At 42.7% G+C, this 13,584-nt stretch overlaps 1 protein-coding gene across 2 annotated transcripts in view; it reads right to left on the minus strand.

Moving 5' to 3' along the window:
- kcnn3 (potassium intermediate/small conductance calcium-activated channel, subfamily N, member 3) overlaps nucleotides 1–13,584 on the minus strand; it is a 46,737-nt gene that overhangs the window by 17,721 nt on the left and 15,432 nt on the right. For both annotated transcript variants that reach the window (XM_070966266.1, XM_070966265.1), the window contains exons 4-5: nucleotides 2,193–2,489; nucleotides 985–1,106 (exon numbers count right to left, since the gene is read on the minus strand). In XM_070966266.1, coding sequence (XP_070822367.1) covers nucleotides 985–1,106; nucleotides 2,193–2,489 — 419 coding nt within the window. The remainder of the gene's footprint in view (nucleotides 1–984; nucleotides 1,107–2,192; nucleotides 2,490–13,584) is intronic.

The raw sequence follows: 13,584 nt of genomic DNA on the forward strand, positions 1-13,584 counted from the left end.
CAGTACATAAACAATTAATGATTAATGGTTTATAACGCATCATATATTGCATATGGGACATACAGAAGTTTTTAAGTATTTATTAATACACCTGTCAGCAGCTATAGCTGTGAAGTGTTTGCTACTGGTGTACTGGTAAAGGTATCAATGAATGATTAATAATACACAACTGTAATTTCTGGATATGAAGTATTTGTTATTATATTTATTTAAGATATATATTAATGGCGTAGCTACAACTGGGCAAACATCATCCATGGATGAAGGCCTTAAGAAGGTGAAAATCCAGCACACAGCCTTCTCATCTAACCCTTTTATTTCCCAAAATTTCAAACTATTTAAGATTTCAGACTTTAAGATTTATGTATTTTGTTTTTTGGTCAAACTACAATTCTGAGGTCAAAAACGAACCTTCAGGCTCAATGTAGAAAGAGTTTTAAACTCACCAGTGAATGATTTGCACATGCGTATAAACAGTTTAAAATACTTAATGAGACACAGTAATGATCTGTTCATCTATAATTGACTGTACTTTAATTTCGTCTGTGTTATGCTATTATTAATTATTCATTCATATGTTAAGCCATGTCCTTATATCTGCTTAAAACTACATTATAATGCCCTATAACAAAATTAAGTGTTTGCATACTCCTCACAAATGCTGAACGGGTGGCTTAAAAAAAGTGTTACCGCAGTTGTCTTTCAGGACACGATCATATTGCTGATTTATGAGACACAATGGACAAACGAAGTAACAACTCCATCGCCTGGATCAAATTAAGTGTACAACTGCTGAGAAAGCCTCATAAACTGAAGCCTAAAGATGGATTATGTTGCACACATGTCCCAGATTATATTTCCTGCCAATTGAATTTAATTGTTCTGTTGAATTCCTTGTCCAACCTCGGTCCATCGCTATGTCTCATGCGCACACGTAGTAAAAAAAACACACACACACTCTGATGAACTGGCTTTGCTACTGACCTCTCGCACACTCGTACGGTCCAGGCGGCGATGATCCACAGAGAGATGCTGAAGACCAGCAGCACCGTCCCGGGGCAGATAGTCATGAGGGTTTTCATGACAAACCGTGTGTTAAAATGCACCTGTAATACACACAAAAGTACACACACTCAGTTTAACAGATCAGATGAATTACATCGTAATAGAATTCTTTTTCCCAGAGTTAATATTGTGTCGCTCTGAATGCTCATCCTGTGTGTTTCCCACACAGGTTTGATGTTTCACTAATTAGTCTTCCGAGTAGCTTTTGGTAGTGGCAGCACTCTGAGAATCTCCACTGTAATTGGAGTAGAGATCGGGCTCGCCCTGTGACGGGTCAAACTATACAGTGTCTTTGAGTAATTGGCCCATTTCATGGTAGTTTTTATCCGCAGCTCATTTGTCATCAACTTCTGGCAGATGGATGGTGTGAGAGCAATGGTTGAGCCCTGGAAGGGTTAAGCAGCTGATAAATGAGTTGTCATGTTAGAGCTGTACTTCGATGGCAGCTTCACCTCCCCGTCACTGCAGCCTGAGGGTCAGGATAGTGCCATCAGAGATACACTCGCAACCTGCTAAATTACTCATCTAAAATCTACTTCATCTCTCTCGATCTCCTCCTCCTCCTCCTCCTCCTCCTCCTCATAGTTTGCATATTTCCACTGCGCACCACATCTCGACTTCCTGATTCTACAATAATGTTTATCGTTTAAAGTCATTTCAAACCTGGCACCAATCATTTCTTCCATGGCTTCTACACGTTTCTGCGCACTCGTATTGCAATCTCATCCGAGTCCTTTCTTTCCATGCCCCATTTGAGCCGTATGCAATATCTTGTTCCCATTTCACGCTCCCATCTCATATTGTATTATGAAAGATCCACCACAGCTTACATCTAAGTCCCTATGCACAGCGATAACAAAAGGAGAGGAGGGGGGTTTGAACTGGTAGATGAAAAGAGAAAGAGGGCGACTAGAAGGACAGAGCAGGAGGAAGGACTTGAGATAGTCAGAGAGATGGAGAACGGGATTGAAAGGGACACTGCAGACACAGATTTAATTCAGGGGAGAGAGTTCTTGACCTTAATACCTCTCCAACTCCCTCACCTCTTTCTAGCTAAATCTTCGCCCACCACACTCTTGAATGCATGCTTCACATACACACACCTGCAAGCGCAAAACCCTTCTGACCTTATTTAGGGCACCTATACTCCTGGAGGAGGCATCGGTGAAGAGTTTGCTGTGCAGAAGCATGACTCTGGCGATGAGGTAGAGGCGCAGGAACATGGGCACGCTCAGCACCATGTCCAGGTCAGCCTCGGCCTGCGACGGCGCGTATGAGAAAGCCAGCCGTGCCCGCCACTGAAACTTAAAGTCCCCGGGAACTGGATGCACCGCAGACACCAGCAGCTCCAGAGCGATCAGAAGAACCCTCTCCATCGTCATGGCAATGCGCCAGTCGTCCGCTCCGTTGTCGATGACAAACAGCTGCAGAGACAGGAAGGACATGAAAAGAGTTAAAAGCGGGAAGGAGTTACACTTGTTTTTAATGCGTCACTGTGCAAACTTTTCATCATGATCCTCTGCTGGCACAGTCCACTCATCAGTACAGCTGACTGATCTGATGATTAAAGGAACCAGCAGCAATTTAGAGTAAATGTCTCTTTTCCTGAGATGTAAAATACCCTCCATCTAATCAGTAATCTATTCAGTCTCCACACAGTGCTTTGGCTCATTTTCATATAACCTATAACTCTTACTAAAATTAAAATCTAAGACGCCGAGTCATCTCAAGTGGCTGCTCTTGAGCAAAACAGGTTCCCAATTATTAAAATAACAATATTTTTCTAACAAAGACCACTACATCGTTATTTCTGCCATTCTCATGAGCACATTAATTGCAGTTTTCCCTCCCTGTGCTGTATGTTGGTGTTTTGTGTTTGTAATTGCTGTGGTTACTCTTGATATTGTCGCCAGACCCGCTTTTATAAGGAAGTGGTAAGAGCAGGTTTCATTACAGGGGCCCTCCTCCAGACAGTGCTGACAGGAACTGGTGGGTGATGGTGTTGGGGAGGTGGGGTTGATGAGAGGAGAGGGTGGTGGAAAGAGATGGATGAAGTGCAGTGGAAATGAAGATAGGAATGGGGAACTATTGGGAAACGGAGGACACACACAAAAAAATCCTCCATATTTTTACGTCAACTTCAACTATGTCTTATTTTTCAGGGAAGTAAAATTACTTGTTTCAAAGAACTTGTTTCAAGAATCTTCTATCAAAGCTAACGCGTCACAAAAATCAAAAATTACATTTGACTCTGTGGTGTTACAGTATGTTGGGAACAGGCTGGAATTTTGCAATTGAGCTTTTTTTCCCATTCATGTCTTGATAGGAGATTCTTGGACAGGAAAGGCTACAGCGAGAAGCAGGAGTACAACGTAAAAGAAGTAGCACAGCCTAATAAGAAAGGCCGGAGCGCAGTGAGAGAAATGAGGAACTCCCCTGCTGTAAATCAGCAGAGTTTACCACATGCTGCACTGCCTCGAGAAACAGCCAGCGCTAACAATTGCTCTTTACCACATGATTCATCTCAAGGGCTTTCAGCCCACACAAACATTTATTTAGGAAAACAAAAAAATACAATAACAGGTCAAACATCAGAACAAGTGGGCATGACAGCCAGCTGCTCTGTGTCACAGCCAACTGGTCACTGATGAGGGCGGACTGAAGCTCTACCACTTCCTCACCGCCTATGGATGCACACACTGCATATTTCATCGTTATCCAGCTCAGCAGGATACGTGTTTCCCTTGTTCTACTCTTGCAACATGTATGCACACATTTAGCCAACACGTATACACACATGTATGCAGGCTACGCACACGCCTCGGTCAGTACGTAAGCTATGATTTGAACCAAGGGTCAAACGCTGGCTGTATTCTTTAATGATTTCAGTAAACGCGTGTGTTTGTGTGTGTACTGTACTTGTGTGTATTTGTGTATGCCTGAGTGAGTTTGAGAGAGTGTGCAGACCCAGCCTCGTCATGGTGACTGTTGCCAAGGCGACAACATCAAAGAGCAGCCAAGCTTAATTAGGATCCCCAGCGAGAGTGTGGGGGGGGGGGGGGGGTGAGGAGGAAGACAGTCAAAAAAAGAGATAGAAATGCAGTGAGGGACGAGACAAGAAGAAAGAAAGAGGAGATGCAGGAAAAAAGACAGAGAGGTGTGAGGCGCTGAGGTACAGAGAGGAGAGCACAGACGGGCTGTCTGACACTCATTCTTTGCACAAACTTACAAAGGTTTGTGTGTGTGTGTGTGTGTGTGTGCGTGTGTGTGTACAAAAATGTAGCTGCATGGTCACATTTTGGGGACTCACCTTCCGTTTGGAGCTGGTTCCTGGAAGGTAAAAACCACTGAATTTCAGGGCAAAGACAGGTTTCATGGCAGATGTTGGGTTTAAGATTGGAAGTAGGCATGAAGCAGTTACGGCTCCAGGGAATGAATGTAAGGCAGTGCAACATCCTCCAAAGTGACAAAAATAAGTTTCTGTGTGTGCTGGTTTTCTCTCAGTGTGTGTGAGAGAGACAGGCATCAGCTCTGTCTTCCCCTTTTTCTCTGTCTACCTCTGAGTTTTTCCTCCTTCCAGAATCCCTCACTCCCATTCCTCCTCTCTCTGAATGACATCTCTTCAAATCAAAACGGAGGTGATCCAGTTTCTTGCCACTGGAGGAAATGAGCGCCTCTCCCTTCCTGTTCTCTCCGCCCTCCCCTTCTGTCCTGTCCTCCCTCGCGCTCCTGCTGTCGGTCTTTTCCTGGCTAAATCGCCACAAGGAAGGGATAAATAATTAAATTCCATTAGGAAAGTAATCTGTCAATGGGAGTGAGTGAGTGCCACTGCCCCTACATGTCCATGACAGAGGGAGGGAATGAAGGAGGAGGGGTTGGGAGGAGGCAAAGTAGGCAGGCATTGTCTGTGTGTGAGTGTGTGTGTGTGTGTATGTGTGTGTGTCAGGGAGTTCAAACACAAACTGTCAACTCTATCAGGACCGAAACAGGGAGGAAGGTCAGACAAAAGCAAAGCTAAATAAACTTGGACCTAAAGAACAAGCCCATTGGGAAAACTGAACAAGATCACGCAGGAAAAAAAGCGTCCTCTGTTATTTTCTTAATTTTAACAAAACATGGCATCACAGGGCAGAGGGCAAGGGACAAGGAAAGACAACAGCAAGCAGACAGGACAGAAGGAGGACAAAGCAAGAGAGAGAAACACAGAGCAGCTGGAGGAGAGAGGGGAGACAAAAAAGAAAAAGCAGAAATGTGTGAAAATGACGGCACCAAAGATAAGCTGAGGTCTCTTCACAGGTGAAGGTGTGAGATCTGCGAGGACTCTCCCCACTTTAAGCATCCCCCACCGCTACATCTGCAACCTGCTAGAGGAGTTTGTCACCACTCCATCTTTCCTCTTTAGCCATCCATCCATCCATCCATCCATCCATCCATCCATCCATCCATCCATCCATCCATCCATCCATCCATCCATCCATCCATCCATCCATGCCTTGACCCCTTGCAGTCCCTGCGGCCATTGTGTCCTGGTAATCGTGTTCCCTGATTGCAGATGTCTCTCATCACCGAACCAGATGCGGTCCTGGCTAGACTCTGCCAAGCGAACAAGTGAGACATGCAGGGACAATTTGGCACACACACACACACACACACACACACACACATTAGACGGCCCTGTCAAATGCAGCGCCGTCTCCAAAAAGAGAGGCGGATGCAGGCAAATCAGCCTCATGTCGACATTTCCCAAGGGAGTGAAAAAGACTAAACTTCAGTCTGGGACGGAGACGGCCCTAATCAGTGAAGGAGACAGTGGCAGAGCGAACACTGAAAAGCATGCACATGTACTTTTACACACACAGTCACACCTCTGGGAAATGTCTGGGTCCTACAGCATGGAAATCCCTAGAACAGGCTGAAAATAACTGGGGTGAGCCAAACATACACACACACACACACACACACACACACACACACACACACACACACACACACACACACACACACACACACACACAGACTATACGTGAATATGCAGAGAGGATAACACGCTTTCCTCGACTGTAGCTGCAGCTCCGAGGGAACACCCCGGTGGCTGTTTCTACATAGTCGGCAGAGGGAAGGAAGGAGAGAGGGTGTCGTGGAAGTGAAAAGGAAGTGTTGGAGAGTGTGAGAGATGAGGAAAGGTTCACGGTGTGTGTGCATGAGCGTCGTTGCCTAGTCTGCCACTAGAAAGTCTAAAAACAGCAACTGGGAGAGAGTAAAGAAAGGATTCCACCAGTGGAGTCTTGAGACCAGGAATCTCTTTCATTCATTCAGAGCAAATATGGAAAACAACCTGGGTTACTAAAAATGGCCAGAGGCTAGCAAGACACAAATGGCATCTGATAAATTAACATTTCTTGGAAATAAGTGGGTGAAATGCTTCTTTCATATCTACAGCCTAAGGAGGATGCTGAGGTTTACCTCACACTCATTTTCTCTTCCATTATGGTTCCCAAGGCAGATGTACATTATGCAGGACATGACATCATGAAATGATCGTCCAAGCATTAGAAGTCCCAGGACTTTAAAGAGGACGACCCTTTTTGGAAGACGATGGCTCATTTTATTTTCCATCCATCCCATTTATTTTCCATGCCATCTGCCAGGTTTTGAGTGGCCGTGAGTGCCAAGCAGGTGTCTTGTTGATCATTGGGCTGCTTCAAAAATCCTCCAAAAGCAACCGAATAACACAGTTCACTAATATTTAAAGTGCACTAATGGAGTAGAGAAATATCCCTTTCTCACACATGCTCTTAGAGCTTCTATTTGATTAATTTTAAGAATTCATTTGTTGCCTTTCAAGTCTGGATTTCTTGCAAGTTTATGAGCTAAAATGAATCCCGAGTAGTCGTTTTTTCTTGGTGCTGGCTATGTGAAAGTTTGTGTGAAGAATAGAGAAGAAGGCCACTGGTGAGCTGGCAGATTAATGAGTCATGCATCAGACCAGAACTTCAAATACATGAACATGTGTGTGTGGATGTCCCTGGATGCTACATGAAACACATCAAAGATAAGGTGCATCCCCTCTAAATGTGCGGATGTTCATTTTTTTAAGCAAACATTCAGCCCAGTTTTGGCCTTCACTTATATTTCTGATTAGCCAAAGGACCTCTTGAAAACTGAGGCTATCTTCACAGCATGTTTCTTGATTCATCACTGGCTAGACTAATGAACGCTCCGTCTCCATTGTTCCAGACCAAATGTCTGCTGAGTTCATGGTGGTGACAACATTTCAGCTCTAATTCTAATGACATCTGTACAATAACGATCTTTATCTGGTAAGAATTTCTCTAAACACAGTGACAAAGATTCAGTGAAGAAATCATGATTGAAACCATGATTATAAAATCACATAACACTGATTTGTGTTGATGTTAATATGTTAACCTTTTTGTCTAAGTATTAAGCTTCCAAAAAAAAAAAAAAACCCAAATGGATTCCTAAACCAGGAGTATGCTACAGTTACCATGGTAACACTGTTCCAGTTAATCAATTTTTCATTGTAATAAAAGTGGTTCTCCTTGTTTGTGTTTAAATGTTATGGAAAAATCAGAGAAAAAGCGAGGAGATGACAAATGTGCCTAAAGTGCAGATATACACAATATACTGTGAAGTAAATGTGGTCAGAAATCATCCAAAACGGAGAAATAAATACTTCACAAAATGATGGAGCATGATAAAGGTAATGCATGTGAGTGTATCTTTGAGGATAAAAGCCGTTAAATGAATACACTGATCAAGTATTTTACGCGTATAACATTGTCAGATTCAAACTTGACAGTTTTAAAAGAATGATTCAAAATTTCCAAAAAAAGTTCAAGAGTTTTCCCTCACGCATTTCTTCAAACCCTGAAGCTCGACCACCCACAGTTTGGCTGAGAGTTTGGTCCTTGGGATCCGCGCAAGGTCTGTCCGTGAACAGGCAGCACCACATTAAACACCTTTGAAACAGTGTTAGTGTATGGGGTTAGGTTTAGTGACAGATCTCAGGTGTGTGATGTGGGTGTACCGTGTTGTTTGCAAGACTGCAGATCCCCTATTCTCAATTCAGGTGTGTTAGCGATTAATGTCGCCCTGAGCGGCAGACCTCAAACAGAGATGAAGAGTGGGCTACGGAGGTCTCACTTCTTTCTAGCTCTACACCCCCAGATTGTTAAACATCACTTGTGGTAATTTATCAGACTTCATGTAGCTCCATTTGCAGCCACCAAAGGCTTTATATAACCTGTAAAAAGACGAAAATGCCAAAAATTGGTGGAGTTCCCCTTTAAAGACAATGTGTGTTCAGTTAAACTTGGGCAATTCATTGTTTTCTAAAGAAATCTAATAACTACTGCTAAGAAAGAAAGGAAAGTATTTCTTTATGCGACCCTGTACTGAACACAATCTAAACATTGGCAGATCTAAGTACATTTCCAGATCTGCAGGAAGAAACAATTCTGTTAAGAGGTTAATTTCTTCCAGGCTGGTTTAAGAGAAAATGATATAACTTCTTCATTCAGCCACAGCCAACAGGATTTGACGGCCACTTGCAGTCCAGACTTGTGCTTTTATGCAAAGTGCACAGCAGAGCTGGAAATAGCAGACATGGCATGCAATAACCACCTGCACAAGTGCTTGATAACTGTTCATTTCTGCCAAGGTTTCAGACACTATCAAGACAAAGAAAAGCTTATTACTCCTGCAGAGGAAAAGGAAGGCACAAACACTTTTTAATATAGTATTGGATTATGATCACTTTTTTAATGTATGGAAGTAGCTGTAGGTTACAAAATGTAGATTTATTAAATAGTTGAGTAGTGGAGATATTTGTGTTATCAATGAAGACAATTCCCATAATGAAACACTGACACATCCATAGCTTTTAATAATTAGAATTAATTATATATACTGTGATTAGGCTATATTTGATGGGGATAAAACAATGCATTGATCAGGAACTGTGAATAAATGCAACCGAATCCCAAAATTTGAAATATTTTTGTGTAGTTAATGTGTTAAAGGCTCTCAAATGTGCTGCAAAACTCTTCTGAAACTAATAAGTAAATAATAGATGATGATAAGATGATATTTCAGGGACAAGCAAATTACATCTAGTTAAAACTCACAGCTGCATTTTGTGCAAGTTTAAGGAGGATTCTTGATTAGTTTGCTCAAAGACGTATGTGAGAAAAACCGAGGAAACATGCCGTATGTGAGAAAAACTGAGAAAACAAGCCGTATGTGAGAAAAACAGAGAAAACATGCCAGACTTGACAAAATTTGACAAGAATCAGATGCCAACCTTGAAAATTTTGGGTCACGACTGACTCACGAAACTCTAACATTTGGGTACTTTAACAGCACAGATCTCACTATAAAAGGATTTACAGAGTGTGGCAGTGGACTAATTTGTACTCCACTGATTTAATCTAAACACACAGTAAACTAAGGATGAAACAAATGAAAATCAGTGTTTCAACAGCAGCATTTTTTTTTTTTGGCTGGATTTTAACTTTCCAGTTTGCTGGATTAAAAATGAAAGAAACAAACCCCGGAGTGTCAGTGTGGCTCTGCTGACTAAGCACAACACAAAACTGCAATGTTCTCACTTCAAATCAAACACGTCTCATGCCAGCTCCCTGTCTCTGTCATTCTTCACTGCAACGCTGGAATGGCAGCTCAAAAACCTTGAAATCACACACACTTTTGGGACATGTTCATGTCGGTTACAGGAGGCTCTCATTTGCTTTACACAAAAAACAATTACCTCTCTTCCACTGCAACCTAATTACTGTCAATTGTTAAAAAGAACTCAAACTCTTGTCTTTGACAGCAGTGAATAAGGGACAAATTTGTAATTTGTGATGATTACCGATGAACTACACTATAGTCTCCATTGACTGTTATTCAGTATTTCATGCTGAGCACAATTGGTTAGGTTTGATTTGATTTGGTTCGTCCCGTGACAGATTAGCAGAGACAGTGCGGATGGGGAGAGAGGAGGAAGAGAAGAGAAACATCCAAAAGAGGAAGGACGAGAGGACTCTAGCAGGGAAACACAGAATGAAAAGAGGACAAGATAAAGGCAACAAAAAAAAAAGAGTGTGAGGGGTTTTAGAGGGCGAGAAATGCGGCCAGTGTTAAAGTACAACAGGAGAAGGGTAAATAGGTGAGAAGTTGAACGCTGAGTAAAAAGAGAGGAGACGAGTCAGGAAGAGAGGATGTGAAATTCAACGACAAAATTGAATTGAGGCCCAGTGGAGGAGAAGGGAGACAGATCTAATCTGATAAGCAGGAGGAGAAAGAAAGAAAAAGGAAAGGAAAAGAGAAGCGCACTGACGGCGGTAAACAAAAAGTACTGTGAGATACAAGACATGAGGAGGGAGAGAGGAACAGAGATCAGAGAGAGGGAGAGAGAGAGAGAGGGAGAGAGAGAGAGAGAGGGAGAGAGAGAGAGAGAAAGAGAGAGAGAGAGTGCCAAAATGCCATCTAAGCCCGATAACATCGTTTTGATCTCAGTGACTCTGCCTTTCCAACCTTCTGTGCAAATGTATATATACGTGTGTGTGCGTGCCAGCGTGCGTGCGTGCGTGCGTGTGTGTGTGTGTGTGTGTGTGTGTACGTGCATGCAATATCCTGTTACATGCTGAGCAAAACGCTCCGGCAGAGTGTGTCGTAATCTGAGAATGCGATCTTTATTGAACAATGCCTTTCATTTCGCACAGCATTACTTCTCATGGTGTGTTTGTGTTTATGCTTGAACCATCCGACAATAAAAACCAGAGACACACTGCCACTGCTTTTGCCGCTCATGTAAATAAGCGAACAGGCTTTGACGCCGGCAGGCAGGTACGGAATAATACAATTTAAATGTGCGGAAGGAAACGTGTGTGTTTCCAGGTATAGCCAACATATATGAAAGCAGTTTTGCATGCACCGTGGCATGCTGCACACTACACTCTGCCTCTTCTTGCTTGTGACTTTGGGCATGTCAGCACGCACGAGCTATAGTAACAAGCAGCTTGATAGCAAAATTTGTGTAAATATGTGCCAAACCTTTGTTTTTGTGTGCCACTGCAATCTTGAAGGTACAGGACATGCAAGAGGGATTCCAGAAACCACCTAAACAGTCATCTCCTCTGCATCCTGTCCCTCTGCTGCAGCACTTTCTGTTGTCATTTATTTGCCAAATCAATGCCAAGCCTCCAGGTGAATTTTGCCCTCATTTGCATAATGTTCAAATGCTTCAACTGTCAACCCTTCATGTTTTTCACATCACCACTCAGTCATGCTTCGCCTCGAGAAAGAGCTTGCTTGTATTGAGGAACCCACAGAGAATTATCATGCGTGCTTCCCCCTCACCTCTATGGAGCTTTGTAGATTCTCATTGTTTTAGTTTTACAACCAGCAACTGTACTCTTTTGCTTCAGTCTCACCTCATCAGTGTTTTCAGCAGCAGTAGGCAGCCCTTTTAAGCAAAAAAGCTATAAAAGCTGACCGTACTCTGGCTGCTCAGCACCAAACAGCAGACAGACAAAGTCAGTGGCTTGCTGGTGAACATAATATTCAGCTGCTGATAAGCAATTCCTCAGGAGCTGGCACAGACCAAACCAGAAAGAGAATGAATATTGGACTGGACATTCACCAGAAACAGGACTCAAATGAATGCTAATGTTTCTCCATAACTGCTGGATGTGTTAATACTTTTGCTAACAGGGTTGTCTTATGAACTTATATCCTAATATGTCAGTGTTGTGTTTACAGCTTGTTTCCACTGTGTCCAAGTAGCCAAACGAGAAGTCACTGCAGGTTAAAGGAACATTCACCTTTTATCCAGTGCCAAATTAAAGAATAATAATTTAACTTTTAGTCTTGTAATTTCAGCCATCATCCCTGTAGGTAATCATAACATTGTACTCACAGTGTTAATTGTTGAATTGTGGGACTGAGGCTTCATTGATAAAAAGGACAAAAGACTGTTGGACTGTTTGAAACCTCTCTGTTTGTCTGACTGCAATGTCACTGTGTTCCCAGATTTCAGCAATTTTACTGAGTGCAGTGTTATAATGACCAACAGAAACGATGGTCAAAACTACAAAAATAATATTAAGTTGTAATAAACTAGGATTATCCTTTAAAGCTGTCAGCTGCTGCAGAGTGAAAATGTGTATAAATTATCACCATCCAATTGAAGTTATTACCAAAAGTGATTTGCAGTTAAATCCCAATATCACCTCCCCCACCCTGTCGCAATTCCCTCCCCTACCTTCCCACCACCCTCGCCAAACTCCTAACTTCATTTAATCAAAAGGAGTGATTTCTCAAACAGATTAACAGGAGTCTCTCTCTCTCTCTCTCTCTCTCTCTCTCATTCTGCCTTACAGTAGTGGTATTACGTGCCTGTCACGTGCAGCAGCCACAGTGTGCGTGGGAGTATCACTGACTGCGTATGTGAATGTGACATCAAACTTGTGAGGAGAAACGAGGGTGCTTTTATCAATGACTCAAAGGCACACATGCACGTGCACCACATGAGCCTACATCTTATCGGCTCCTTGAATCTTAACACAGAGCAGCTGCCTATTACAGACCGATTACAAGTCTATCAGTCCCTGTGTGTGACAGTGAATAAGCAACGTCCATCTAGTTATTGATGCATAGGTGGAGAGGCTGAAGCTCAGAGCACAATGCATCAGAATCTCCATCACAGACCTGCTGGAACTTTAATAGACTTTTCCAGCATCATCCAAGCTGTGATATAATGAAAGAAAAAAAAAAAAGTCACAGCATTAAACTAATATGTGGTTAGATGGATGAGGGTTGCTCCGTGGTTTAGCTGGTGGGAGTAATAACTGGTGTGGGGGCACTCAATGGGTCTGATTCCCGCAAGGCTCCCATAAATAGTCAATGTGCATCGATTGCAAATGGCTTCAGATGAAAACCCCGGCTAAATGACCATGGTACCATTATATTAGCAAAATGACAAACAGCAAAACAGATATCATGAAGCATGAAAGCATTTCTGATTGATTGTTTCAGCCTTACAAGAGGTTGAGGCTGTGTGTGTGTGTGTGTGCGTGCGTGCGTGTGTGTGTGTGTGTGTCATGTGTGTTCTCTGCGCATCCATTGAATGACAGGATTGTTATTGACTGAGCATGTATTTAACATTCCGGCCGTATCTACTCGATGCAAAACCATACAGACTGGTCTGTCGATCCCACTACGACTCTCATTAATGTCATTAATTGGTTGGAGCTGACGCACACCTGGGTCCCTCTGAGTATCTGAGGAGTCTGAGGGACGACAGCATAACGTGCACACTATTGGACAGAGCTCAGATGTGTCTCTGTTTACATATGAAGGAAACCACTCCTAGGAAGGAATAGTCGCTGCTTTTTGAAATTTGTCCATTAAATATGAAGCCACAACCCAAAGCTGCTTAGCTTAGCTTAGGATCGAGAATTGAAATGGCTAGCCTTGATCTGTCCAAGGTAA

The sequence above is a fragment of the Chaetodon trifascialis genome, chromosome 7 (assembly GCF_039877785.1).
Source record: "Chaetodon trifascialis isolate fChaTrf1 chromosome 7, fChaTrf1.hap1, whole genome shotgun sequence".
Taxonomy (NCBI): Eukaryota; Metazoa; Chordata; class Actinopteri; order Chaetodontiformes; family Chaetodontidae; genus Chaetodon; species Chaetodon trifascialis.